The sequence below is a fragment of the Gopherus flavomarginatus genome, chromosome 3 (genome assembly GCF_025201925.1).
Source record: "Gopherus flavomarginatus isolate rGopFla2 chromosome 3, rGopFla2.mat.asm, whole genome shotgun sequence".
In the NCBI taxonomy this organism is placed as follows: domain Eukaryota; kingdom Metazoa; phylum Chordata; order Testudines; family Testudinidae; genus Gopherus; species Gopherus flavomarginatus.
In genome coordinates, this window is record NC_066619.1 from 1045304 (window position 1) to 1073238 (window position 27935).

Sequence of the window (27935 nt, forward strand, 5' to 3'; positions counted from 1 at the left end):
GCCCCGGGGAGCTGTGCTGAGCCCGGGCTCCCAGCTCGCTCTGCGCCATGGTGCCGACTGAATTCCTGCCAGCAGCGCCCAGGGAGCCCACACGTGGGATTGTGCCACATTGCCAGGGCAGAGGCTGCAGCCTGCTGAGAAAACCGCCTTGGTCGGCCCCGGGCGTGTAAGCCTAGGCCAGTCCCAGGGAGGGCAGCAGGGTGCAGGACCCCGTCCCATCCATACCCCCAACGCTCTCAGTGGCTTGCACAGATGGTACCACGAGGCCCCCTGCTCCACTCCCACAGACGAGTTTGCCAGCTGAGAGCCCCTCTGCCCCTCCCATGCCCCTTCCATATGCTCTGGCTGCAGTCCTGTGCCAGGGCCCTGTACAGCTACCTGGCACGGGGACTCCCCCACCTGGGGGCAGCGCTAGAGGTGGGGTGAGGTGGAAGGGGGCACGGGGAGCGCAGGGGCCAGCAGCTGGTTTGACAGCTGGGGGGCTGCAGTTCTGCTGTGGAAGTACCATCCAAGGGCCTGGTGAAGGTCTGGGGAGCTGCTCAGCTGGGCATGTGGAGGGCAGGGAGGTGGGCATGACTGGAGGCTGGGGGAGGAACATATGGAGGGGGGTATGGTCCTGTTGCCAGCTGCCTCTTTCACCTCCGCAGGGCGTTAACTCGTGTCACTAAGGATGGGGGAGTGCTGTGAGCTTTCAGCGCCGAGCCTGTGGTGAATGGCTTCCTCCCCTGTGACTGCTGCCCGGCTGCAGCCCTGGAGCGTCCCGGCCTCGCTCCAGGATTTGGCACCCGGATCGTGGGGCCAGCGCGCGAGGCGCCCACGGGCTGCAGCTGGCGGCCCCGATCCCCGCAGCCCCCAGCTCAGCGCTGGCCGAGGGGCGCCGAGCTCCAGCGGGCAGGAGCAGCCGGCCCCCAGCTCGGGCCGCGGATCCGCTTCCAGGCCCCAGTGCCGAGCCCCGCGGGAGCCCCCCGGCCCTGGCCCGCGCGCAGCCCGGGGACCGGCGGGCGGCTCCTGGCGGCGGCGGAGGCGGCAGGGGGCGCTGGGCGGCTCCGCAGCGGCGGGCTCTGTACAGTCACGTCCGGAGGGAGGCGCAGGGCAGCGGGGGCCGGGGCCGGGGCCGGGCCGGGCCGGGGGAGGAGGCGCCTCTCCTGGGGAGCTCGGCGCATTCGGAGCGAGCGGCGGGCGAGGGAGCAGGAGCCGCGCGGGCCGGAGCGTGGCAGGGACAGCGCCGGGCGGCTCCCGGGCCGGGGCCGGGGCCGGGCCCCCCATGGCGCCGCCGCCGCTGCTGCTCCTGGCCGCGCTCTGGGCCGCCGGGCGCGCCGAGCCCGAGGGCGCGAACCGCAGCCTGAGCCTGGCCGTGGTGCTCCCCGAGCGGAACGTGAGCTACCCGTGGGCCTGGCCGCGCGTGGGCCCCGCCATCCGCCTGGCGCTCGAGGCGCTGGAGCGCGGCGACCCCCCGCTGCTGCCCGGCCCGCTCGCCGTGCGCCTCCACTTCAGGAGCTCGGAGCTGGAGGGCGCCTGCTCCGAGTACGTGGCGCCCCTCAACGCCGTGGACCTGAAGCTCTACCACGACCCCGACGTGCTCTTCGGGCCGGGCTGCGTCTACCCGGCCGCCTCGGTGGGGCGCTTCGCCTCGCACTGGCGCCTGCCGCTCATCACGGCCGGGGCCGTGGCCACGGGCTTCAGCCACAAGCAGGAGCACTACGGCACCACGGTGCGCACCGGGCCCTCCGCGCCCAAGCTGGGCGCCTTCGTCTCGCAGCTCCACGCGCACTTCAACTGGAGCGCCCGCGCCGCGCTGCTCTACGCCGACCACAAGACCGACGACCGGCCCTACTACTTCACCATCGAGGGCGTGTACCAGGAGCTGCAGGAGGCGCTCAACCTCAGCGTGCGCTACCACATCTACGCGCCCGAGGAGGGCGGCGCCGACGCGGCCCTGCACTTCCTGCGGGCCAGCGCGCGCGGTGAGTGCGCGGGGGCTGGGGGTGCGCGCGGGGCCTCTGCGCGGTGAGTGCGCGGGGGCTGGGGGTGCGCGCGGGGCCTCTGCGCGGTGAGTGCGCACGGGGTCTCTGCGCGGCGCAGGGCGCGCAGCGGCAGAGGTGTCCCGGGATGCAGCGGGACGGCCGGGCGCACTCATGGGTCGGTTCCCGAGGGGTCCGCACCCCCGTTTTGCTCCCTGGGTGGGAATTTAGGGCGAGCGCAGCCCTTTGGAAATTGGGCTGAGTGTCCGCGCAGGAGGTGTCGCCGGGTAGGCTGGGGCTTAGGCGGAGCAGGGGGCATCACCGCGCCCGGAGGAGTCTCGGTACTAGCCCAGCGTTCCGCCCAGTGCCCAGCCACGCCTTGGTCTCCTCCGCTCCATGGCACCTGCCACTGCGCCCCACAGCCCCTGCCCGGCCCCCTGCGTGGGGCAGTCCACGCCGCCCACCAGCCGCCCAGCTCTCCTCGGCCCAGGCGCGGACCCAGCCTCCCCGGCGCTCTGGCCGTCCAGCGGTCCGGGGCGCGGCAGGGACCGTGCGTCGGGGCGACTTAGCTCGGGGGGTGGGGGCTGAGGGGGGGGGGGCGGGACGCAGCGGATCCGGCCGAAGAGTAAATGGACCTGGCGAGGTGGGGCGGGGCCAGCAGAGACCCCAGCGGCTCCCAGGCTGAGTTCTGTGCCCAGGCAGGGGGCTGAGACCAGCCAGAGGGGAACGAACTAGCCCGTGACTGAGCTGCAGGAGTCCCCAGCCCCTTCCACACCCCAGTCCCGGGGCTGCGCCCTACAGGAACTGCACCCTCAGGCACCCGCCCCCCACAGGCTTTGTAGGCCTGGCTCTGGTGTGGGTTCCTGGCTGTTCCAGGGCACCCCTGGTCCCGTCCTGGCAATGTGGCTCAGGGGCACTGCGTGAGACTTTATTATTATTATTTGTGATAGCAGCACTTACACCCTGGCTGAGATTGGGGGCCCCGTCGGGCCGGGCGCTGCCCAGACCCCGTCCGAGATCGGGGGGGCCCCGTCAGGCCCGGTGCTGCCCAGACCCTGGCTGAGATTGGGGGGGCCCCGTCGGGCCAGGCACTGCCCAGACCCCGGCCGAGATTGAGGGGGCCCCGTTGGGCCGGGTGCTGCCCAGACCCCGGCTGAGATCGGGGGGGCCCCGTCGGGCTGGGCACTGCCTGGATCGCGGCCGAGATCGGGGGGGCCCCGTCGGGCCGGGCGCTGCCCAGACCCCGGCCGAGATCGGGGGGCCCCGTCAGGCCGGGCGCTGCCCAGACCCCGGCCGAGATCGGGGGGTCCCCGTTGGGCCGGGCGCTGCCCGGACCCCGGCCGAGATCGGGGGGGCCCCGTTGGGCCGGGCGCTGCCCGGACCCCGGCCGAGATCGGGGGGGCCCCATCGGGCCGGGCGCTGCCCAGACCCCTGCCGAGATCGGGAGGCCCTGTCGGGCCGGGCGCTGCCCGGACCCCGGCTGAGATCGGGGCCCCGTCGGGCCCGGTGCTGCCAAGACCCCGGCCGAGGTCGGGGGCCTGGTCGGGCCAGGCGCTGCCCAGACCCTGGCCGAGATTGGGGGGCCCCGTCGGGCCGGGTGGTGCCCAGACCCTGGCCGAGATCGAGGGCCCGTTGAGCTGGGCGCCGCCCAGACCCCGGCCGAGATCAGGGGGCCCTGTCGGGCTGGGCGCCGCCCAGACCCTGGCCGAGATTGAGGGCCCGCCGGGCTGAGCGTCGACCAGACCCCAGCCGAGATCGGGGGGCCCCGTCGGGCCGGCTGCTGCCCAGACCTCAGCCAAGATCGAGGGCCCCATTGGGCCAGGCACTGCCCCACCCCAGCCGAGATCGGGGTCCTGTTGAGCTGGGCGCTGCCCAGACTGATACAGTGAGAGACAAGGCAGGGGGAGGGGAACAGCACGGTAGTGGCGAAGGACATGCTAGTGCCATGATGAGGGCGGGGTTTGGCCTGGGTAGAGCCTGGGGAAGGCACCATGGGCTAAACGCCCTTGTAGGGAGCGGCAGAGCAGTGCCAATCTCCGAGCTGGCATGCACCCTTTTGGCCAGGCTGGGCAGTGTCACCCTCTCCGGCCCCAGCACGGTCCCCAGGAGGGTAGCTGCAAGGGAGCAGAGCACAGAGCTGGAAACAAGTGCGTGACTTTTCCCGGCAGCTGGCCGGGAGCTGGGATTCCAGGCCCGGGGGGGGGGGGGGTGGCCTGGGGGCTGCGCCAGCCTGTTGATGGATTGATAAAGCTGCTGGCCCGCTGGGGAGGTGGCCCTGGGAGAGTGGCTATATTGGGAGCAGGAGGAAATGGAGAGGATTACGGAGCAGCTGGAGCCCAAGGGCAGCCTGAGGCTGTTTCATTATTGATGAGAAGGGGTTATTGATTCCGGAGGCAGCTGCTCGGCTGCTGGCTAATGGATCCTAAGATGCTGTGTCATTAAGAAGGGCAGGGAGTCTGGGATGCTGGAGCCGGCATGGCTGGTGGATGCTCTGCTCTGATCCCATGGAAGCCTGGCCACAGCAGGAGTGGGGCATGGGGCAGTTGGTGCTTCGTGCTGGCTCCTGCCCCAGGTGCTGGGCCTGGGGTGCCCTCTGTGCTGCCCCACACTCATGCTGGGAGCAGGCAGGTGCAGGCCCAGGCTGGAAACGCAGTGTTTGCTGCTGAAAGTTAGGAGCTGCAGTGACCTGGCCCTTGGGGGGCTGAGAGCATGAGGGGACCCAGCCCCTGAGCCCAGCGGAGGGTCTGAATTCTGGGCCCTCAGGGCCCCATGCCCAGCTCAGGGAGGGGTCAGTGCCAGGGCTCTGTGACTGATGGTGGGCAGTCGTTGGGCTAGGGCAGAGGAAGGGCACTGGGGGTGATCCAGTGGCCAGGGCACTCGGTAGGTGCTGGAGACCGAGGCTAAGTCCTTGCTCCAGGGATGGTTTAATTATTTATACGGTGGCAGCGAGTGCTCAGGGTGGGGAGACACCCCGAGCCAGGGCTCCTCTGTTCATTGTGCTGTGGGTGCCCAGCGTCTCCCATGCCCCAAGTGAATGTCCTGAGCGCTGTGCTCGGGCCCAGCAGGCCTCAGTTTGGGCTAAAGGGCCTGAGATCAATCGGAGAAGTGCTGGGCTGAGACAGATCGTGGGCATGACGTCGGAAGTAGCGGATCCCTGCCTGGGAGCGATACTGGCACCGGGGCCCTGTGCCCACCTGGCTCCTTCCAGCGCCCAGGCCTGTCCCAGAGCCTGGCATCTCCCCCGTCCCGCTGCGCCTGGCCTTTGCTGCCCTGCTCCCCCCACAGCAGGGCGTGGGCATGCCTGTGTGCAAGGGGTTGGCCTGCAGCACCGTGTGGCATTCCTGCTGCAGCCTCTTCCCCCGGCTTGCTCAATCCTACGGCCTGCTAGCTGCTGGGGGAGGCCCGGGCTGCTCCCCAGCCTCTGTGCCCCTGCTGGGGCAAGGGGCCCCCTTGGGGAGGGGATTTCAGCTGGCAGGCTGGGGGCACCCTGGGGCAGTGCTGGCAGCTGGGGTGCTGAGCAGGGCTTTGGCCTGGCCGGGGAGACAGCCTGGGCTTCCCGTTCCTCTCCGTGGAGGCGCTGGCAGGGCAGCTGCTCTGTTTCCAATTAGTGCCGGGGCGGTGCTAGGGGCAGGAATCCAGGGACCTGCACATTCCTGCCGCCGCCTCAAACCCAAACATGTTTTCACCCTGCTTGGAGCCTGGTGGCTTTGGCCAAGGATTCCCCGGCTGTGCCAGACTCTCCCCCATGTGTGTCAGGGGCTCCTGGACCCAGGGCCGGGGATGAGCAAGGGGGGTGTCTCAGAGCAGGCTCCCCCAGCACTTTTCTGCCCCACACAGCTGGGGCCTGTTTCGAAGTCCGTCCCTCGGTGCCCTGCTCGTGGGCTGCTTATGCTGTGAGTCCCCGGACTGTTCCAAGGGCAGAGACCCGGGCTTTGTTGGGGGCGAAGGGCTAGGCTGGGGGATAGAGAGGAATGGGGGCAGGGCTCTGGGGGCTGAGTTCTGGAGATGCCAGAGCAGGAGATGGGGGTCAGGAAGGGCAGGTGCGAGGCTGGAGCAATGAGAAAGGGCAGGTCCCCACCTTGCTACTGGAGTACTTGCTGGGGTTGGCCTGGTACATGGGGCTGGCTGGAGGCCTGCAAGGGGGGGGATGCCCAGCATGTGGGGGGGCTGGCGAAGGCGTTTGGCTGGAGGTCTGCGTGGGGTGGGGCTGGCACAGGGGTCTCCCTGAGAATGTCTGTGGGGCTGGTTAGGATTCTATGGGAGCTAGCTAGAAGAGTGGGGGGTGGGGGCTGGCTGGGGACATGTGTGTGGGAGACCTGGCTGTGGGCATATGGGGGGGAGGGGCTGGCTGGCCAGGGGTGCACAAGGGGTCTGGCTTGAGGCATGGCTAGGAGGGCTGGCAAGCTGTGGTGGGGGGCTGGCTGGCTGGGGGTCACTTTGATGTATGTATTTTTTTGCCTGCAAGATCACACAAGTCTCTGCAGGGGGTCCCCCTCGCCCCCCACCCTGGGGATCAAGCCCCCTGCTGGCCACCCTAGAAATGGCACTTTCCTTCTCCATGGGCACTTTGCAAAGAGGGGACAGGCAGGGCCATAAGCTCTGGTCCCGGTGTGCAGAGAGAGAGGAGGTGGGTGGGGGGAGGGGAACGAACTGCGGGGACAAGTGTCTGAGGTGGGTTCTCCCCCAGTGACCGTTTTTCACTCAGGATGGGATGGGTTGCTAAGAGATCTGTTCCTGGTGTCTCTGGCCCGTGTCCTACCGGGGTCAGACTGGGTGGACACAGGGGTCCCGCTGTCCTTGGAGTCATTGGACTCTGTCCCGGACTGCCCTGAATGTAGTGTGGGGGTGGGGGTGGGGGTCACTGGAGCCAGCATCCTAGGAACCAGTCTGACCATCTGGGGCTGCCCGAGCTCCAGGATCACCTGGCCAGAGACCCCCCCCAAAGCCATGGGGAGCCAGAGCCCGGCTGCAGGAAGAGATGCCCCATCTGGGTGCAAGGGCCCAAGTGATGGAGAATCCCCCCATCTCCAGGGCAGCTCTGCCCAGGCATTGTGCCCCTCACTAGCAAGCGTCTGGCTGGGTTTGCCCAGTGCCAGCTGCCCGCTCACTGCCCTGAGTGCGCTCCCCTGCCGAGGGCTGACAGGTCGGGGGACATTGCCGCTGAGCCGTCCTTCAGCGCTCTCACCAACAGGCTGAGTTCTCCAGTGTCTCCATCCTCAGGGGAGCGGGATCCCCCAGCTGGGCCCATCCCGGCACCGCGTGCAGGGCTGCCCCTGCCGAGCTGGGACGTAATCTGGGGAGCAGGGGACAGAAGTGGGTCTCTCTCTACAGGGAGGTTCCCTGGCAGGCAGTGGGGGCTGCTGAGCACAGCAGGGTAGAGGCAGCACTGTTTTGGCTGGGGGAAGGGTCTTGCCTCGCCCAGGAAGGGCAGCGGCGCTGACCAGGCAGCAGCCCCTTCGCCTCCGCTACTCGCACTAGTTTGACCAGTCTTGGCAGTGCAGTAACGCGCCCGGCATCAGCCACGCAGCACTGGGGCAGGCGGGCAGGGGTGGGGAGTTGTGCCTTCCTCTGGAGCAGCAGTTCTCGACCTGAGGTGCAGGACCGCCGGGGGGCTGCCCAGAGAAACCAGAGAGCAGAGCCCGTGTTAGACTCACTGGGGCTCAGGCAGGGCTGCTATAACCACTAGGCTAACTAGGCGGCTGCCTGGGGCGCCAAGATTTGGGGGTGCCAAAAAGGGTGCCCCCAATTTGTTTTTATACTATTGCTTAGGGGCAGGTACCTGTCCGTCTCCAGCGCTGGGGCCACGCCAGCAGCCTGTTCACCTTGGAGTCTCCCCCACTTACCTGGGGCCGCTGACTGCCATGTAGCGCGAAGGTCGGCTGTAGGTGGGAAACAGCAGCAGCAGCAGCATGACCTCTCCTGCCCCATGGCGGCTATGCTCCCCGCCTGCCCCTGCTGCCGTGGAGGCTGCTGCTGCCCTGGGCTCAGGCCACCCGGCTCACCCTGAGCAGCACCCTGCTCCTGCTGCTCTCGGCTGGCAGTTGCCGGGCCCCAGCTGAGCCCCTTGCGTCTCCTCCGCAGCGGCACCTCCCGCTGTGTCCTCCCGGGTGGCCGTGGCCGGGGTGCTTGAGAGGAGGAGCGGCCCCCAGGCAAGCAGGGGAGACTCCGAGGTGAAGAGGCTGCTGGTGTGGCCTGAGCACTGGAGACTGACAGATACCTATACCTGCCCCTGCCCCGTCCCGGCACCACCTGCCCCCCAGCCCAGTGAGTGTGCCCTGCCCCATACTGTCAGCCACCCCAAGCTCACTGTGACACCAGCACCCCTTGGCAAAGGGCCCCTTGATCTTCACAAACAGCTGTCACCGCAGGCCTGACAAACTCACTCACCCCACATGAGTCTTACAGGGCACTTACCCACAAAGAGGAACGTGGAAGGGATCTACACAAGGCTGGTACCTTGTCAAGAGTGAGACTCTTTGTGAGATGTCTGCATGGGTAATACTGAAGGAATAATGGATTTACCTTAGAAGTGCTTTATAGACTTGGCGTAGAAATCAGTCACCAGGGGATAATGGCCCTTTGGGGCAAGGGGGATTTGTCACCCTGGCTGGTGATGCAATGCCAGGCTCAATTGTTTAGCTTTGCACAATAGTAAGACTGACTGGGACACATCAGAGGCAATGGCAAACCACTGAAATGCCTTAAAGGTAAAAAAGACACATTACAAAGCCCTTCCCCCTTCTGACAGGCTGTTTATAATGCCAAGTTTACTAGTTTTGAGGTGGTGGCAGCAGTCAGGGTGCGTGCAAGGTGGAAGTTTTGCCTAGGGCGCAAAATATCCTTGCACCAGCTTAGGACAGAAAGCCAAAGCCCGAGCCCTGCCACCCAGGGCTGAAGCCGAAGGCCGAGCAACTTAGCTTTGCAGGGGCCCCAGGCAATTGCCGTGCTTGGTAGCCCCTAATGCTGGCCCTGGCATTTAGCAGTTGTGCCATAGGCGGGCCGGGCAGTTCATATTGCATGTTGGGGGACCTCAGAAAAAAACAGGTTGCAAACCCCTGGGCTAGAGCGTCAGGCACTGGCTGGCTGAGGAGTCCCAGGCCTGGCACAGCCTGTGTTCCCGAGCGTCCGGGGCTCCTGTGCTGCCCCGCTTGGTGCTTGCACCGAATACAGTGAACGAGCGTTAGGGGTCGAGGGAGGTGCCTCCAGCTCCTGGCTGCAGACAGCCCTGGAGAGCTGCAGAGATCTGGCCCTGGGGCGCCCTAGGCTCTTCAGAAGTTAATATGCAGCACGCGTATAGGCACCGACTCCGGGGCTGGAGCTACAGGCGCCAACTTTCCAATGTGCCGGGGGGTGCTCACTGCTCAACCTCTGGCTCTGCCACAGGCCCTGCCCCCTCCCCTGAGCCTGCTGAGCCCTCGCTCCTCCTTCGCCAGAGCCTCCTGCACACCGTGAAACAGCTGACCATGAAACAGCTGATCTGGAGGTACGGGGAGGGTTGGGGAGGCGCTGATCAGTGGGGCTGCTTGTGGGTGGGAGGATCTGGAAGCAGGGTGTGGGGAGCTGATGGGGGGCTGCTGATGTATTACTGTGGCAATGTACATTGGATAAGTTCTGGCTCCTTCTCAGCTCTCATTGGCCACCCCTGTCCTAGGCTGTCAGTGCCAGGAGAGGGGCTGGGCTGGGGAGGAGATGACAAGTCAGTGCTCTCGTCAGGGCTCAGTTTGCTCCCCCTGAACAGTCGCTGACCCTAAGTCCAATCCCTAGGCCCAGGCGGCAGCAGCTGGGAGCCAGTAAAGCCCCCTTGGCTGCCTCTGTCTGTGTGCCCTGCACAGGCAGCTGCCAGGGCAGGCAGCTGGGAGCCACCGGCTCTCTGGGGAACCAGCTAATGGGGCCAGGCTGAAGCCTGCTAGTCCCTGTGCGCTGAGTGGATTAGCCGGGGAAGGCCTGGCTCAGCAGTCAGAGGCTGCTGGGAAGGCATTGGCAATGACCCCCAGCTGGAGCGGTGACTCCTGGGCGGGAGGGGGGGGAAAGGAGAGGGGAGGCGGAGGGGCTGTCCCCACGGGGTGATGCTCGTTGGGGGAGTTGGGGCGGAAGGGCCATCTGGGGGAGTGACTCTCCTAGGGGGGAGGGGCCGTCCCAGGAGGGTGACTCTTGGTGGAGGGGTAGAGGGGGATGATTCATGGGGGGACTGTCCTGGGGGGTGACTGTCCCAGAGTCACAGCGGGAACGGCTCCGGATGAAGCTCAGCCAGGACTCTGGGGCAGCGTCTCCCCTCAGGGCACCTGTCACCAGGGCAAGGAGCCTGCTCGGCTTCGGCACCTCCTGGATCTGATCTTGGAGCGTTCAGCCCTCCGATCACCCCGAGAGCTCCCCACAGCGAGTCCCCCTGGGCAGCCTCACGTCCCCACAGGGCCCTGCCCCCCACTCCGCAGCCAGCATTGACCCAGCCAGCGTGTGACACAGACGCGTTATTAGTTGTCGGGACCCCAGCATAGAGCAAAGCTTGTTAGCTCAGGAACATTCAGCAAAGTCCATCTTGGGGGGACCTAGGGCTCCCTCCCCGTATCCCCTCCTCCGAGTCCCAAAACAGGAGACTGACCAGCCCAGCCTCTGTCAGGCCCAGCCGCTCCCCTCTGGCCTTTGTCTCTTTCCCAGGCAAGCAGCAGGTCACCTCACCTGGCCTCCACTTCTCTTTGTTCTCCAACATCTCCAGCTGATTCTTGCAGGGGCTGGCTCCCGCCATCAGTTGCCAGGCTACTGAGTGTTGGCCATTCTCTGTCTATGGCAGCCAGCTGGTGTCACGCTTGCCCTCTAGGGGCCTCTGCAATGATATCACACCCTTGTCCCACCAAGGTACTTGAGTAACGCATGGGGGAAACTGAGGCACACCCTATTCAGAGAAAACATTAAGAACATTCCTACTTCATCACAGACTCATTGGGGGGTTGGGGTGTGACTCAGCTGCCAACTTTCCAGTTTCTGAAAACCAGACACCCTGCTCTGGCCCCTCTCCCTGAGGTCCTGCCCCCACTCACTCCTCTCCCCTTCAGTCCAAACAAAAACATCTAAACCCCAAAGCAGGAATTATTGCAGGAAATTGCATGTTTCCTACCCCCTTTCAATCTTAACCCTTATCATGTGTTCTGAGGAAAGGGGGTGGTGAAGCTTTGCTGCAATACTTCTCTTGTATTTGTCAGGGACTCTGGAAAGTGTCAAGGAGTTGCTCACTCCTACTGCAATAAGTACCATTACCTGTATCCCTGCCGCGCTGAGCCAGAGATGCTGTGGAAAAGAGGGATGAGACTGCTGCCATAACAACCCGTCAGCAGAGAGCCATTGGGATACAGATAGTTACTACACAAGTACTGTGCACCATAAAATATAAACACAGAAAATGCATTTCAGCAGCAGAACCCTGCTCTGATTCACCCTCTGTACAACGAAAGCAAAACATGGACTTTTGCTGGCTGCATTTTCATTTTGGCTGAGAAGTTCATTCTTGCCCCTCCTCTATCGGAAGAGCCAGTACTCGAGCCCCGTCTTTGCCAAGATCACATTGAGATCAGGTGACACATTCCTCTCCCCAGAGATTGGAGGGGGAGGAGAGCTCAGGGGGTTGAGCATTGGCCTGCTAAACCCAGGGTTGTGAGTTCAGCCCTTGAGGGGCCACGTAGGGATCTGGGACAAACTCAGCACTTGGTCCTGCTAGTGAAGGCCGGGGCTGGACTCAATGACCCTTCAGGGTCCCTTCCAGCTCTATGCGATAGGTGTAGCTCCATGTCTTATCTCTGCGCTGCATAGAGAAAAGGTCACAGCTCCATGAGGCAGGTCCTGGAATAACCCCAACGAGGTAGCGGGTATTTAGGACCCTCTTAGAGACACAGCATTGAGGGAAGCATTTGGGGGGGAGGAGAGATATTGACTCTACTGAACTAAACCTCCAGCGCCCTCCCAAAAAAGGTTCCTAAAAAGTCAAAGACCTTTAAATAAACTCCAATACTAACACAATGGCTGAGGCGAGGCTGCAGCATGCAGTAATTCCAGGGGGCTGGGCTCGGGGGGTCCATTGTGGTATCTGTGTTCCTCCTGCGGAATGAGTGCCAGGGGAGCTGGCTCTAGTCCTGTGCAGGGAGGGGGAGGACTGCATGGGCAGGGGGATGAGGCTCAGAGCCAAGCTGGCCCCATTGGGGGAGTGGGGCACACAGGGGTTTTGCAGCCTCGGGCTGGCTGGGGACACAGCAGCTCCAGGCTGTGTGTGCAGGGGAGTTGGCAGTGACGTGACACACTGCCAAGGGGCAGGTGGGCTGCCCGGGGCAGGGGGCACAGCACGTGCACAAATGGGGGCACCCTGCCCTGGCTACTCACCTATGCCAGGGGGAAGCTGGCCGTGGCGCAGCAGAGGCACAGATGTGGGGGGGTTGAGGGAGGGCAGCTGGGCAGGAGCAGGGGGAGGGCCTGGGCTGCCCATCCCTGGCGCTGCTGCTGGAGCGGAGGAGACGGCAATGGAGACTCTGGCGCAGGCACACACTGAGAGAAGCAAAGTGTGTGTGTGTGGGGTGGGGGGACAGCCGCTTGCTGCCCTTGCTGCCCGCTCTGTGCCCAATCCCCTCACAGCACCTCCCTGCCCAGGTACCTGCTTGACCCCAACTGTTCCAGTGCTCCTGCAGGCAGCAACCAGACGTTGGGTGTCCAGTCAGTGTTTCTGACTAGAAGCTGTCAGGTGCCCTTTTCAACCAAACTTTCCAGTTGAAAAAAGGGGCACCTGGCAACCCTAGGCCATGTGGAGGGGCCATCCCAGAGGGGTGATTCTGTTGTGGGGGAATGGGGCATGGAGGAGCTGTCACAGGGGGAACACTCATGGGTTTGGGATGTAGAGGGGCCATCTCGGGAAGGTGACTCGGGGGGCGATTGAGGTGCTGTTCCAGGGGGGTGACTTGTTGGCGGGGAGAGTTGGAACACAGAAGTGTCATCCAGATGGAGATGATGGAGCATTGAGGAGTTTTTGTTGGGGGTGTACTCACCTTAAATGGAAAGGTAGATTGGGAACTTTCCTTGTCCCCATTCCCCCCACAAGGAGAAAGGGGGAACATCCAGTGAGACTGAAAGGAGGAAAATTGAAAAATGGATCAAATGAAACTCATTTTCACATGGTGTGTAATTGGCCTGTGCAATACACTGCAACAGGATTTCATTGAGGCCAAACTTTTAACAAGTTTCAAAGGGGATTGGCCCTTCCTGAGCATTACAGCAATATTCAGGGTGCAGTTAATGCTAACACTTCTGGCAGGGAGATTAAACTTTGCTTCAAGCCCAGAGAACAATCTCTAACTATTAGAGACCAGGATGGGACCTGATGTGGGGTACTGCCAAGGTGCAAGACTCCCCCCTCCGGCACCTCCTGCTGGTCATCCAGGGAATTAGTGTTTCCAACTTCAGAGCACCCTCTGCAGGCCAGTGTCCCCCTGCCGCTGGGCCTGAGTCCCTCCTGGACCCCAGTACCCCTTTCAGGCCAGGGTGCTTCCCCCTGGCAGTACCCCCCCACCACAGATCTGGATCTCCCCTCCCCAGGGAACCCCCACCCCATTCTCACCTCACCTCAGTATCAGGCTACTGCCAGTCATCACCTAGCCCCCATTCCCTGGGGCAGACTGCAGTGTCAGCCGCACATCACCAGCAAGGGGGGTTGGACCTGCTGCCTCTGCAACCCTAGTACCTGTTCTTGGCCTTTAACAAAGCCTCAGCCAGGCGGGGGGGGGGGGGGGCAAGGTTTCCAGGCCAGAGCTCCTCTGGCCTTCCCCCAGCCGTGCTCACTCCCAGGCAGCCAGACCCTTCTTTCTCAAGAGCTAGAGGGAGAGGCCTGCTCTGGCTTCTGGCCCCAGCCCTCTTATAATGGCCAGCTGGGCCCTCATTAAGCCAGCCACGGCCTGACTGAGGCATGGCCCCCAGCTGAGGCTGCTTTCCCCGTCAGCCCCGCTTTTCCCTCTCTGCCACAGCCTTTCCCCGGGCTGCTGTATGCCTTTTTAGGCAAGAGCAGGTAACCACCCCGCTACAGGTCCATAATCCCACACTTGCTCCTGTGGGTCGCTGTGCCTTCCTCTGGAGTATCTAGCACTGCCCATGGGCGGGGCCGTGGGCTGATGGGTGCCGGATCAATCCTATCTGGCAGTGCCTGCGAACCCATCCAGGTGGTGGGGGTGGGCTCTGAGTACATTCCTTTGCTGGTGTGGGGTGAGTCCTGCATCGGCCTCGTGCGCTGCCATGCCGTTGGGGCTGGGCCATCGGGGCTCTGGGCCCTGCATCACACTTGGACCGGTCCCCCCAGTTCTGTGCAGACTCTGAGCTATTCCTGCCTGGGACAGCTCGGTGTGTTCCCAGGGGGCCCACAGCCCTCAGCCGCCTGGCAGATCCCAGCTGGCCAGTCATGGCAGAGCCCAGGCCAGAGCTCTGCCAGGTGGGTGTGAGCTGGGGCACATGTTTGTGCAGTGAGATGTGACTGATGCTTACACTCGCCACCTGTCTCTGCCCTGCAGCGATTGACACCACATCACCCCTATTCTCTGCCTGTCTCTGCTCTGCAGCGTCTGACACTGCATGTCCCCCCTGCCTGTCTCTGCTCTGCAGTGACTGATACCACATCACCCTCATTCTCTGCCTGTCTCTGCCCTGCAGCGTCTGACACTGCATGTCCCCCCTCCTCTGTCTGTCTCTGCTCTGCAGTGACTGACACCACAACATCCCCATTCTCTGCCTGTCTCTGCCCTGCAGCGATTGACACCACAACACCCCCTGTGACAACTGGTTTTAATGTTTCCTCTGAATACTGTGTGGGTGCCTAAGTTATGGCCGACACTCTATCACCTGGCAGCTAATGGCCCGGCCCGGTCCCCCTTTCAGGGGGATGCTAAAGGTGTGGGAGAACAAAGAGATCAGGTGACCTCCTGGCCTGGAAAGAGACACAGCCCAGAGAGGAGGGGCTGCAGGGAGTTTGGCAGTTTTGGAAGCTGGCTGGGAAATGGAGGGGAGTCCCGACAGGGCTTGGGCCTCCCAACAGGGCCGTGGCCTCCCTGGGTAAAGGGGGTCCTGTTGTCTGTACCAGCAAGACCTGTTTTAGACTGTGTTCCTGTCATCTAAATAAACCTTCTGCTTTACTGGCTGGCTGAGAGTCTTGTCTGACTGCAAAGTGGGGGTGCAGGACCCTGTGGCTCCCCCAGGATCCCACCTGGGCGGGCTCGCTGTGGGAAGCGCACGGAGGGGCAGAGGATGCTGAATGCTCCTAGGAGAGACCCAGGAGGTGAAGCCTTGTGAGCTTCTTGCCCTGCAGACAGTCTGCTCCAAGGGAGAGGAGGCTCCCCAAAGTCCTGCCTGGCTTTGTGGGGAGCAGTTCCAGAGCATCGCCCGGGGACTCTGTAACACCCCCATTCTCTGCCTGTCTCTGGCCCTCAGTGACTGACACTGCCTGTCCCCGCCCCCGCCTGTCTCTGCCCCGCGACTGACACCATTCTGTCCCCGTCAGCTCTTCGCCTTTCTCTGCCCCCAATGACTAATACCTCCCGTCCCCCCTCCTCTGCCTGTCTCTGCTCTGCAGCAAACTGACACCACCCCTTCCCTCCCATCTCTTGCCCACAGTGACTGATGCCTCCCCTGTGTTTCCCCCCACAGTCATCTACGTTTGCGGCCCCCTGGAGATGCTGCACCAGATTATGAGGCTGGCCCAGCGGGAGAGCCTGACCAATGGCGACTACGTCTTCTTCTATGTGGACGTGTTTGGGGAGAGCCTGCGTGCCAGTGCCACCCGCGATGCCTTGAAACCCTGGCAGAACAAACAGAGTCAGGACGTGGGCCTGCGTCAGGCCTTCCAGGTACCCTCGGGGACTGGGGCTCAGGGCTTGGGCCTGTCCCGCGCCAGTCCCGTGTCAGCCCCCAGGCAGCCTCCAAGATTCCAAAGCAGGGCCTTTGAGTGCACACGATCCCTGTCTCCCTCTGAGGCTCTATAATAGTCAGCTGCCTCCAGAGCATCCCCTGGTGCCCAGGGGCACCTCTGCAGTGGTCAGCTTCTGCTTTCCCCTTTTCAGGGCTTCCAGCACCACCCAGTCCAGAGAAAATGAAGCATTCCCTGCCTGGGATCCAATTGCCCCTGCCCCTCTAGCCCCAGCTAAGTGTCTCTCTCATGATAAACTCAAATAGCAGTTGCCCACTCAGGCAGCCCACCTCCCAGCTGCAGCCAGGCACAGTCCTGCCCCCCCGCACCTCCCACCTGGAGTGGGTCCTTCCCCCAACTGCTGACTCAGGGCCCTGCAGGAACCTCCTCAGGCCGTGTCTATGCTACAGACCTCGGGTGGCGCACAAGACGCTGGCATGAAGCCACTGCAGTTAGTACATCGTTTGTGCACATGCCTGCTGGGGTCCTCGCACTGTGCTTGTGGCCATGATCAGGGCGGTGCTCCATGGGTAGGTGTCCCAGCGTGAACTCACATCATCCGGCACGTTGGCTTTTGGCAAATGCTGGTGATGCGACATGGGGCAGAGATTAATTGTGCAGGGGTGACAGGGAGTGAGGCAGCAAGTCCCCAGCACGCAACAGCCTCCCAAATGCCATGCCTAGGCTGTAAGTTTTGCACCTTTTTCAAAAGTCCTGCAGACTCACCCAGCACTTCCCAGTCTGCTGGATCTGACAGGAGCATGGAGCCTGCACCGCTCTGCGCTCTTGTCAGATGCGTTGCGAACATGGGACGTACGAGCCTCTGGTGTTTGCAGAGCTGCAGGAAGAACCGCATCAACAGGGAATGTGATGATTTCTTGGAGGACAGATTACCATGGGACGTCCGAAAACCAATTCAAGGTTGTTGGTGGTCTCACAGGGCAGCTGCAGATGGTGGAACGCCACTCCTGGGCTGAGAAATGAGCAGTGACCGGTGGGATCGCACTGCGGTGCAGATTTGGGACGACAAGCATTGGCGCAGTCCTGGATCTGTGTGCCGAGCTCACCCCAGGCTGCCAGCACAGGGACACCAGAGCAAGAGCTGCACTGACGACAGAGAAGTGAGTGGCGATTGCACTGTGGAAGCTTGCAATGCCCCACTCCTACTGGTCGTGGGAAATCAGTTTGCAACTGGAAAATGCACAGCACAGGCCATTACTATTCAAGCCTGCAGGGCCATTAATCATCTCCTGTTATGCAGGACTGTGACTCTCGGCGGCGTGTAGGACGTAGTGGATGGATTTGCAGCTATGTGGTTCCCGAACAGCGGTGGAGCAATAGACAGCACGTATAGCTCTATTTTAGCCCCAGACCACCTTGCCACAGAGCGCATCAGCAGAATGGGCTTTTCTGTGTTTATGCAACGCTGGTGCATCACTGTGGATGCTTCACTGATGTCAGTGTTTGCTGGTCCGGACGCTCCCATCTTTAGAACATAAGACTGCTCAGAAAGCTGCAAGCAGGGACTTTATTTCCCGATCAATGGATCCTCATTGGCAATGCTGGAATGCCAGGAGGGATCCTGGGGGCTCAGCCCACCCCTTACTCCTGTGGCTCACGAAGCTGTACACCAGCCACCTGGACAGCACCAAGGAGAGATGTGCCCGTGGAATGTGCTTTTGGTCAAGTGAAAAGACGCTGGTGGTGGTTGTTCACAGGATTAGATCTCAGTGAGAAAAACATCCCCTGTTGTGTCCTGCAGAATACCGGTGAGGCACGGGAGGAGAAGCTGCTGTTAGCGTGGAGAGGGAGTGGCTGTCTCCTGAGTTTGACCAGACAGACAGAAGGACTGTGAGAAGAGCTCGTGTGGTTGCGAGAGGCCTTGAAAGAGCCCTTTACCCGTGATCCCGACAGTGTGGTGTGGGGGCCAGTCCTCCACTTGGCCCTTACGCATTGGGACTGTTAGGAATTGTGTGGGGGCTGGGGACCATTTCTAATAAGAACAGCTTGTCAGTGGACCTGTGAATTGGGCGCTGCGTGCTGTACCTTTATCATTATCCCACTGTGCGTGGCTGAGCCCAAGAATTCTGGTGCCCAGGACGAGAACAAGTCAGGGGCATTTCAGTAGCGCTGACCTTCTGTAGCATGTGTGGCTAAATAAAGATAAACGATGGTCCCAAGCCAGGTTCTGTTGGTGCCCAAAGTGGTGCATGGCAATGGTGTGCAATTAAAAACCGATACGCTAGAAAGTTCGGAAAGAAAGGAACAGAACGAAACAAGGAGAAAGAACATTCTTGTCCAGTTCAGCCCATTTTGGCTGCCCATACCACAGCCAAGGCTCTCTCCTGTCAGCGTACAGGAAGCTGGGCTGCTCCTGGCTGCCCCTCTGGGTGTAGGGGTGCAGGCAGGGATGCGCCCCCATGCGACATGGACTGTTAAGAGGGCTATAGGGAGGTGCTGCAGTGGAGTTCTCCATGGACTGCAAAGGGAGGCGAGCCCGGGCTTATTGAATCTGTAGGTCCACGAGAGTCTGCAGCATCTGTGTTTGCTGCCGGAGAAGCCCCATCATGGCCTGGTGCACCTCCCTCTCCTTGGCCTGCCGGGACCCTGGGGCCTTTCTCTTGTCTGCTCTTTCCCTCTCCATACAGTCTGCAGTATTCTCACTCTGGGCACTCTGCTCACAGTCTGATGCAGCGCTGGCTTGCAGGATCTCACTGGACATGGGGTGTGGGGGTGCATGTCCTCTTAAATCCCAAGTCCTCTTCTGGCTCAGGAGGGGGAAACCCCTGAAGCCGCAGTGGCAGAGCTAGAGCTGGCGCACACAGCGAGACTCTTGCAGAGTCTCTCCGTGAACGTTTCACCGAGAGCTCATGGGAGGAGGCAAGGAACATCCCTCAGCATATGAATAAGCTGCTCCGCCTGCCACCCTGGCCTAACTCAAACAGGGCAGATACCACCTCGTCTCGTTGGTGTGCTTCTACCTCTTCTTGTACGAGTACATGAGCGAGAAGTCGATGGCTGTGTCCTTTCACAGTGTGCTCCATCACCACCACTGCATTTAGACTGTCATGAGAAGGGCATTCACGTTCCTTCCAGGTGGGACTGGCTGGCCTGGGGGAGTCTCAGACGGGTTCTGGCTCGTGGCGTAGCAGGACCCCCTCTCCTTGTCCTCACTGTTCACAGCAATGATCCAGCTCTGGCTCTTGGAGGCATCCGTGGAGGTGTGGGGGTGTCTCTGCTGAGGGTGGCATGCAGCTCTTTGTATAAGCAGCAAGTCTGTGGCTTGGCGCCAGATCGGTTGTTGGCTTCCCTAGCTTCCTGTTACACCCACCACAGCTCCTCTGCTTTCATGCCACACTGCCGCTACTCCCTGCCACACCCCTTCTCCTGGATCCCCCAAGCAATTGGCTCACGGCTGTCCACGTTTCTATGGTCGGTCCGGAGCGGTGCTCCCCACAGGCCCGGGAGATCTGGTACCTGTCTGCTCCAGGACAGCGTGTTGCTGGCTGGGCGGTTGCACATGATGGTGGAGGGCTGCTAGGCTAGATAGACATTTCAGAAATGTCTGGTGGTTTTTAAATAGGGTGCTGGGTTCCGGTCTTCGTGCCCCTGGGCAGCCAAGTTCACAGTTGTGACCAGAGTGGTTGTACTGGGCATTGTGGGACAGCAGCCAGAGGACCGGTGGTGTTACTGCGTCGCCGTAACAGGGCGCATGCATGGGCGGGAGACGAATGGAAGCGTAGAGACATGCACAGCTAGTTCCACACGAGCCTGACCCTGACTGTAGACAGGCCTGGAGCTCTGCAGACATAACTACAACTTTCTGGATTTACCCTTCTCCGCGGCCTCCTGCTGCTTCTCTCCTGGCATCACCTGATTCCTCTTCGGGGGGCTCAGTCTGCAACCAGGGTGGGCCAGCCTCAGCTTTCCAGCTGCTAAGGGGTGAGCCACCCTGTTATTGGTTCCCTGCAGAAAATCCTGCAGAGCCAGAGCCCCGAGGGAGCTCCCCCAGGGCCCGAGGCAGCAGTTTATTACTCACCTGGCACAGTGTGTGAAGGTCCCGAGGTCGGCAGACAGATGCAGAGGTTCAGACGGGTCAGTCTAGCCAACACCCAGCCAAGCCCTGTCTCACCCTTTGTCGTTTGTCCCAGGTGTGTGCTCAGTGTCTCTGCGCACTCAGCTCCTGGCACCGCCACCTGGCACTGGTCCCCTGTGCTCTCCGCTCCGGGCTTTGCTCTGCTTCACTGCAGAGAGGCAGGGAACCTCCCTCCTTGGCTGTTATCACTCGATGCAACTGTCTCGCCATTGGGGCCCCCCTGGCTCGCCGGAGCCTCCATTCACACACCTGTGGATGTCATTCATGTTAATAACTCTGGTTCCCAGCCGGGCTGCTGAGTCAGCACCTCCTCCCTTCCCTTCCACGCAGTGCCTGGCCTTGCCAAGTCCAGAGGGAAACAGGCTGGGGCTGGGGGTCGGGGGTCAGGCCTATGCCAGGCTGGAGTTGGGGGTTGGGCATTGGGCCTATGCCAGGCTGGGGGTCAGGGGTGGAGGCTACAATAGGCTGGGGTTGGGGGTCAGTGGTCGGGCCTACGCCAAGCCATGACTAGAGGTCGGGGGTCGGGCCTGTGCCAGGCTGGGGCTGGAGTCAGGGATCAGGCCTATGCCAGGCCAGGGCTGAGGTCAGGGGTCGGGACTAGGACTGGGGTCAGGCCTACGCCAGGCCGGGGCTAGGGGTTGGGGGTTGGGCCTACACCAGGCTGGGAGTCAGGGGTCATAGCTGCAACAGGCTGGGGCTGGGGGTTAGGGGTCAGGCCTATACCAGGTCAGGGCTAGAGGTTGGGGGTCGGACCTGTGCCAGGCCGGGTCTGGAGTCAGGGGTCAGGCCTATGCCAGGCTGGGGATCAGGATGTGATGAAGTGAGAATGTTCATAATGTTTTCTCTGAATAATGTGTGGGTGCCTCAGTTTCCCCTTTGCATTTCTTAAGTATCTAGTCTCAGAGGGGTAGCCGTGTTAGTCTGGATCTGTAAAAGCAGCAAAGAATCCTGTGGCACCTTATAGACTAACAGACATTTTGGAGCATGAGCTTTCGTGGGTGGGTATTCACTCACGAAAGCTCATGCTCCAAAATGTCTGTTAGTCTATAAGGTGCCACAGCACTCTTTGCTGCTTTTAAGTATCTAGCTCAGGGGTCGGCATCCTTTCAGAAGTGCTGTGCTGAGTCTTCAGTTATTCACTCTAATTTAAGGTTCTGCGTGCCATGTCACGGAGTCCCCGGGCGATGCTCTGGAACTGCTCCCCACCAAGCCAGTCAGGACTTTGAGGAGCCTCCTCTCCCTTGGAGCAGACTTGTTCAGGGCAAGAAGCTCACACGGCTTCACCTCCTGGGTCTCTCCTTGGATCATTCAGCATCCTCTGCCCCTCCGTGCGCTTCCCCCAGCGAGTCCGCCCAGGCGAGGTCCTGGGGAAGCCACAGGGTCCTGCACCCCCACTTCACAGTCAGACGTGACTCTCAGCCAGCCAGTAACACAGAGGTTTATTCGATGACAGGAACAGGGTCTAAAACAGAGCTTGTAGATACAGCGAACCGGACCCCTCAGCTGGGTCCATTCTGGGAGGCAGTGAGCCAGACCCCCACGTCTGCACTTCACTCCTCGTCCCCAGCCAGCTCTAGACTAACAACCCCTCCCAGCCCCTCCTCTCTGCTCAGCCCCTTTCCCGGGCCAGGAGGTCACCTGATCTCTTTGTCTCCAACACCTTCAGCTGGCACCTTTGCAGAGGAGGGGCCCAGGCCATCAGTTGCTAGGAGACAGAGGGTCAGGCATTTAGGTGCACTGGCCCTTTGCTCTGCCAGATACTTAAGCACTGCCATGGGGACACTGAGGCACCAACACAGTATTCAGAGAAAACATTTAAGAACATTTCTAGTTCATCACATGCCAGTAATACATTTGAACGTTTTTAGAAGCTCTCTTTCTATAAGTCTATAATATATAACTAAACTATTGTTGTATGTAAAGTAAATAAGATTTTTAAAATGTTTAAGAAGCATCATTTAAAATTAAATTAAAATGCTGAGCCCTCGGACTGGTGGCCAGGACCTGGGCACTGTGAATGCCACTGAAAATCAGATTGTGTGCCACCTTTTCACACGTGCCATAGGTTGCCTACCCCGATCTAGGTGGTGGGAGAAGAGGGTGTGATTGTTGCAGAGCCCTAGAGGGCAGATGATGGACAGAAAATGGCTGACACCCTGTCTTCTGTCTACAAAGTTGCCAGCTGACGGTGTTGGAGAACAAAGAGATCAGGTGACCTCCTGGCCCGGGAAAGAGACAAAGGCCAGAGGAAGGGCTGGAGAGTTTTTCAGTTTGCATCTGGCTGGGGATGTGGAGTGAGGGGCAGACGTGGGAGTCTTGCTCACTGCCCCCTAGAATGGACCCGGCCGAGGGGTCTGGTTCGCTGTACCTACAAGCTCTGTTTTAGACCCTGTTCCTGTCATCGAATAAACCTCTGTTTTACTGGCTGGCTGAGAGTCACGTCTGACTGCAAAGTGGGGGTGCAGGACCCTCTGGCTTCCCCAGGACCCCACCTGCACGGACTCGCTGTGGGAAGCGCACGGAGGGGCAGAGGATGCTGAATGCTCCAAGGTCAGACCCAGGAGGTGAAGCCGTGTGAGCTTCTTGCTCTGCAGACAGTCTGCTCCAAGGGAGAGGAGGCTCCTCAAAGTCCTGCCTGGCTTTGTGGGGAGCAGTTCCAGAGCATCGCCCAGGGACTCTGTGACATGGGGGTTGGGCCTATGCCAGGCCAGGGCTGGAGTCGGGTCAGGCCTATGTTAGTCTGGGGGTCAGGGGTCGGGACTGCACCAGGGCTTCCAGGTCCATGCCTGGGGTGGGGTTTGGGGGCTCCCATAAAAGCCATTCCCTCTTCAGTGATTGTGAGGAGCCTCACCTAGTGCCCTCTCCCTCAGGAGCAGGACACAGGTGGTGGGACTCCACCCGTGGGGGGGATTCTGGGAGACTCCAGGGGGACACATGGTGTCACACAGGACCGGTGCTATGACCCCAACTTTGGAACAGCTTCTACAAGGATCCCATCATGTGCCAGACACCCTAGGGTGTCACTTCTCCTCCAGGGTGAGCCACGCGGCCTCTCCACCTCCTTAGGCTGGACCCCCTGCTCCACCCTGTGAGCTCCACCCAGCGAGTCCAAGGCAGACCTGTCCAACCTTGGGGAGCAACGCACCCTTCCGCCAGCGTCTGCAGGGACACTCAGCCAGTGGGGACAGACAGTCGGGATTATTAGTCGACTAGCCGCACAGCATAGGAAGTCCTTGGTTAGCCCAGAGAAAAGAAAGTTACAGCTGGTCAGGTCCGCCCAGAGCCCCAAGCCTTGGCCCCTGACCACCTTGCAGGGTGTCCAGACAGCAAATGTGAAAAATCAGGATGGGGGTGGGGGGTAATAGGAGCCTATATAAGAAAAAGACCCCAAAATTGGGACTGTCCCTATAAAATTGGGACATCTTGTCACCTTACCGCTGTGTCCCCGTTGGGTGTGCCCTAAGCGCTCAGCAGCCAGCCCTTAACCACCCCTGGCACCTCCCCAGCCCTTTGTTCTCCAGCTGGGCAAATGCTACTTGTCTTCTTGGTTAGAGGGAGCCACCCATAGCTGCTGGTTGCTAGGTATCAATGTCCCAGTGACTGGGGTTGCCATTGTCTTCTCAAAAACTCTCTGGATATGGGGCCCAAGCCCCAGACTGAAGAGAGCCATCCACACCCGAGTCTCTGAGCCACTGCAGAGAGCACCAAGCCTTTCTACTCACTAGGTAACACTGCAGCACACTGGGGAAACTGAGGCACACATAGACTGCATAAAAATGTTACAGAAAATTCCCACGTGGTCACCCGGGGCCCAGAGACAGAACACCCCTCTCTGAGGGGCGGTGTCATCCTCCTCTCCCTGGCCCCAGCAGGATGGGCTTGCCGCTGGGTATGAGGCTGTGGCCTGTGCTTTGCCTTGCAGACGGTGCTGGTGATCACCTACCATGAACCCCAGAACCCCGAGTACCAGCACTTCCAGACCCAGCTGATCCTGCGAGCCAAGGAGGAGTTCAAGGTGGAGCTCGGCTACTCGCTGGTAAGTGGGCTGGGCCTGCCGGAGCATTGCCAGGGCTTCTGTCTGCCTGGCACCTTCCCTGCTGGGCTGTGGGCAGGGGGTGCCATGGCACGACCCAAGAGGCCTACGGGGACGGGGCCCGGCCCGAGCATCCTTAGCAAGGCCTGTAAAATGTTGGTCCTGGTCTCAGCCGCCTGGTCCCAGGGCTGGGCCGGGCCAGCCTGCCCCATGTGTGCCGGTGGCATAGAGCAGCCTGGGAGCGGGTGTGCGAGCTGGCTCCCTCCCCAGGGCAGGGATGGGCTGGGCGAGCCAGCAGGAGATGAAGGGCGCAGGGTGGGATGGAGAAAATGAAAACGTGAGAGAGGAGGAGGGACCCAGCACAGGAGTGTGGAGGGTGAGCGCCCCCCACCCCGTATGGAGCTCTTGACACTCTCCCCACCCGCAGGCCCTGAGGATTCCCCACACAGGAGTGCTGGCAGCTGGAAGCAGGTGGATCCCGGCCAGTCCCCATCCCGCCCACCTGCCCCGCTCTGGGAAACCTCTCCCAGGGCTCCGAGCAGGAAGGGAACAGGCTGGTAGACACAAAGGGCCCTTCTGGCTGTGCCACGGATCGGCAGGGGCCCCGTCTGGCCCGGTTAGGCCGGAGGATCTAGGGGCCCGCCCAACCCCCGTTCCTGACAGTGCTGCTCTGTGAGCCCAGCCGTTGAGGTCTGTGCTGTGGGGCTGCAGGGTCCTGTTCACACGTGCATGGCACTGGCTGAACTTGCAGGAAGACCTTACACACACAAGCACACACTGCCCTTACACATGTGCACACTGCCCGTACACACAAACACTGCCTTTACTTGTGTGCACGCTTCCCTGACACACATGGGCCACCCTTACGTGTGCATGCTGCTCTGACACACATGGGCCGCCCTTACACATGTGCATGCTGCCCTTACACACACACCACCCTTACATGTGTGCACACTTCCCTTACACACATGCTGCCCTTACACATGTGCACGCTGCCCTGACACACACGCGCTGCCCTTAGACGTGTGTATGCTGCCTTGACACACACTCTGCCCTTACATGTGTGCATGCTGCCCTGACACACACACTGCCATTACACACATGCACCACCCTTACACATGTGCATGCTCCCCTGACACACATGCACTGCCCTTACAAGTGTGCATGCTGCCCTGACACACATGCTGCCTCTGTCTCTGGCACGTCAACCCCCTGCAGCAGCGGCAGTGGGAGCTCCCTCTCAAGCTCTGTCACTCGCTGAGGACTGGCCCTGGGGATGGTTCCCGTTGAACAGTGCCCCTCCAAGAACAGCAGGTCTCTGTCACGGTGGCAGCGTGGGCTGGGCCTTGCCCGCATGACTCACAGAGTTACGGCCGCTGCAGTGCCCTGCTCAGTGACAACAACCCCTGATTGCGGTGCAGGCAGGTGGAGGCTGAGGGCATCCTTGACCTATCGTTTCTGTGCTACTAAGGGCCCGGGTTTCTGAATACTCTGAGAGTGTCGCTTAGCAACCTCCTGGATTCGGAAGGGGCGACGCGTGCGGTCGAATCTGGCACGCTGCAGTGGGAGTCGCCTGGGCTGTTGCTGTCGGCGGTGTCTGCTGTGCACGTGGGGTGGGAGTGGCTGTTCGTGAGAGCCTCTCGCTCCTTTCACATGCCACAAGGACAAGGAAGTTCCAGGGAAACCAAGGGGCAGCAGCGTTACAGCTGATGAAAGGAAATGCACAATGTGTGATCGGCTTGCGGAACTGTCCGCCACAAGGTGTCACTGAGGCTGCAAGCCCAGGGAAGGCTCAGCTATTTCTGTGGTGAATGAGACCAGCCAGACTCACAATACTAAGGATTAAAAACAGTTTGGGAGGGACCCGTACCTCACAGTGGGAGAGCCCGGAGGGATGGGGCTGCCATCCCATCCTTGGGGTGTGGGGCTGCGGCAGGTTCAGCTCCTCTAGTGCTGCAGCTGGCGGGTGTTGACTTCTGTGGCTCAGGTAGCTCCATGAGTTGCTTAACTTCTCTGTATCTTTATGAACAAAGGGAATTGCCCTGGTTATGCCGTATGCTGGGATCCCTCCTATGAGGGTAGAGTGGCTGTTGTGGGGTGTCATGGAGTCACCGGGCGATGCTCTGGAACTGCTCCCCACAAAGCCAGGCAGGACTTTGGGGAGCCTCCTCTCCCTTGGAGCAGACTTGTTCAGGGCAAGAAGCTCACACGGCTTCACCTCCTGGGTCTCTCCTTGGAGCATTCAGCATCCTCTGCCCCTCCATGCGCTTCCCACAGTGAGTCGCCCCAGCGGGGTCCTGGAGAAGCCAGAGGGTCCTGCCCCCCCATTTCGCAGTCAGACGTGACTCTCAGCCAGCCAGTAACACAGAGGTTTATTCGATGACAGGAACAGGGTCTAAAACAGAGCTTGTAGATACAGCAAACCGGACCCCTCAGCCGGGTCCATTCTGGGGGGCAGTGAGCCAGACCCCCACATCTGCACTTCACTCCTCGTCCCCAGCCAACTCCAGACTAACAACCCCCTCCAGCCCCTCCTCTCTGCTGAGCCCCTTTCCCGGACCAGGAGATCAGCTGATCTCTGTCTCCAACACCTTCAGCTGGCACCTTTGGAGGTGGGGCCCAGGCCATCAGGTGCCAGGAGACAGAGGGTCAGGCATTTAGGTGCACTGGCCCTTTGCTCTGTAGCAATCACACACCCTTATCCCACCACCTAGATATTAAGAACTGCACAGGGGGCCCTGGACACCAACACAGTATTCCGAACAAACATTAAGACCATTCCCAGTTTGTCACATGAGGATACTCTCGGGGTTCAGCCCCATTATGTGAAGGTCATGGTAAGAGCTGGAGCCCAGACTTCACTGCCCTATGGCCTGGTGGCTGGGAGCCACTCCTCAGCCAGGAAGCTGGAGTCTGTAGTCGTCTCAGGGTCTGTCTACACAGCAAAGCAAAACCCCCGCTGGCCCGTGCCAGCCGACTTGGGCCGTGGGGCTCGTCCCTGCTGTGTGGATTCTGCAGCCTGAGCGCTGGGATCCTCCCACCCCGAAGGGTCCTGGAACCCAGGGCTCCAGCCACAGCAATGAAACAGCCCTGCAGCTGAAGTCAACTGGCAGGGGCCAGCCATGGGGTTTTCTTTGCTTTGTAGACAGACATTTAGGAGCTTCCCCGTGGGGCTGGGCTGGTGGGTGGCCAAGGGCCCCAGGATGGGGCTGAAAGCTGCTGTGGAATTACTGGAGCCGGGGGTCACTCTTGCTGTTGGTGAGTCTCTGGAGCATGTCTGGGTTGGTGACACTCCCAGTTTGGCTGGGCTGGGCTGGGCTGGGAGCCCAGCCAGCTGCTGTTGGGCGACGCTCAGGCTGCAGCACTGCCTGGCTTCCTGTGTCGGGCAGCACCAGGGGAGCGGGAAGCTCCAGGGCTTGGTGCCTGGGAGCAGATCCTCTCTGCCAAGCAGCCTCTGGAGTGACATTTGGGAAGCTGCCCTCACCCAACCCGCACTGTCCCCAAGAACCCCGCGCTGCCCCTGAGGTGTGACCCCACGGAGGTGGAGTGGGTTCTCCTGCTGCCTGCCAGTGCGGCCCAGGACAAGCCAGTGGATCTGATGGTGCCCTGGAGAACATGTGGGGAGCCCACCTGCTTTGTGCAGGCCCCAGCACCTCCCGCTAGGAGCTTGGACAGAGAGATGCCAGCTGCTTAGCTGGAAGGTCACCTGCCCCACGGAGCTGGGAGGTCTTGCTGCAGGTGAGAGAAACAGGCAGGTGCTCACACAGCCCCTAGAACAGCAGCACATGCACACAACAGCCTCCTGAGGCTTTCCCCTGCACCCCACAGCCTGGACCTCTGAAGGGAGCAGCAGCGCCCCAGCCCCGTTCCCTCACCTGTCACCGTGGGTCCCTCCTGTACAGCCCCAATCTTTGCACTCTCCCCCTA

At 61.2% G+C, this 27935-nt stretch overlaps 1 protein-coding gene across 2 annotated transcripts in view; it reads left to right on the top strand.

The window, feature by feature from the left end:
• The first annotated feature begins 1264 nt into the window (after positions 1-1264).
• Positions 1265-27935, top strand: part of NPR2 (natriuretic peptide receptor 2) — a 50191-nt gene continuing 23520 nt past the window's right edge. For both annotated transcript variants that reach the window (XM_050943565.1, XM_050943566.1), the window contains exons 1-3: positions 1265-1964; positions 15621-15820; positions 23898-24011. In XM_050943565.1, coding sequence (XP_050799522.1) covers positions 1265-1964; positions 15621-15820; positions 23898-24011 — 1014 coding nt within the window. The remainder of the gene's footprint in view (positions 1965-15620; positions 15821-23897; positions 24012-27935) is intronic.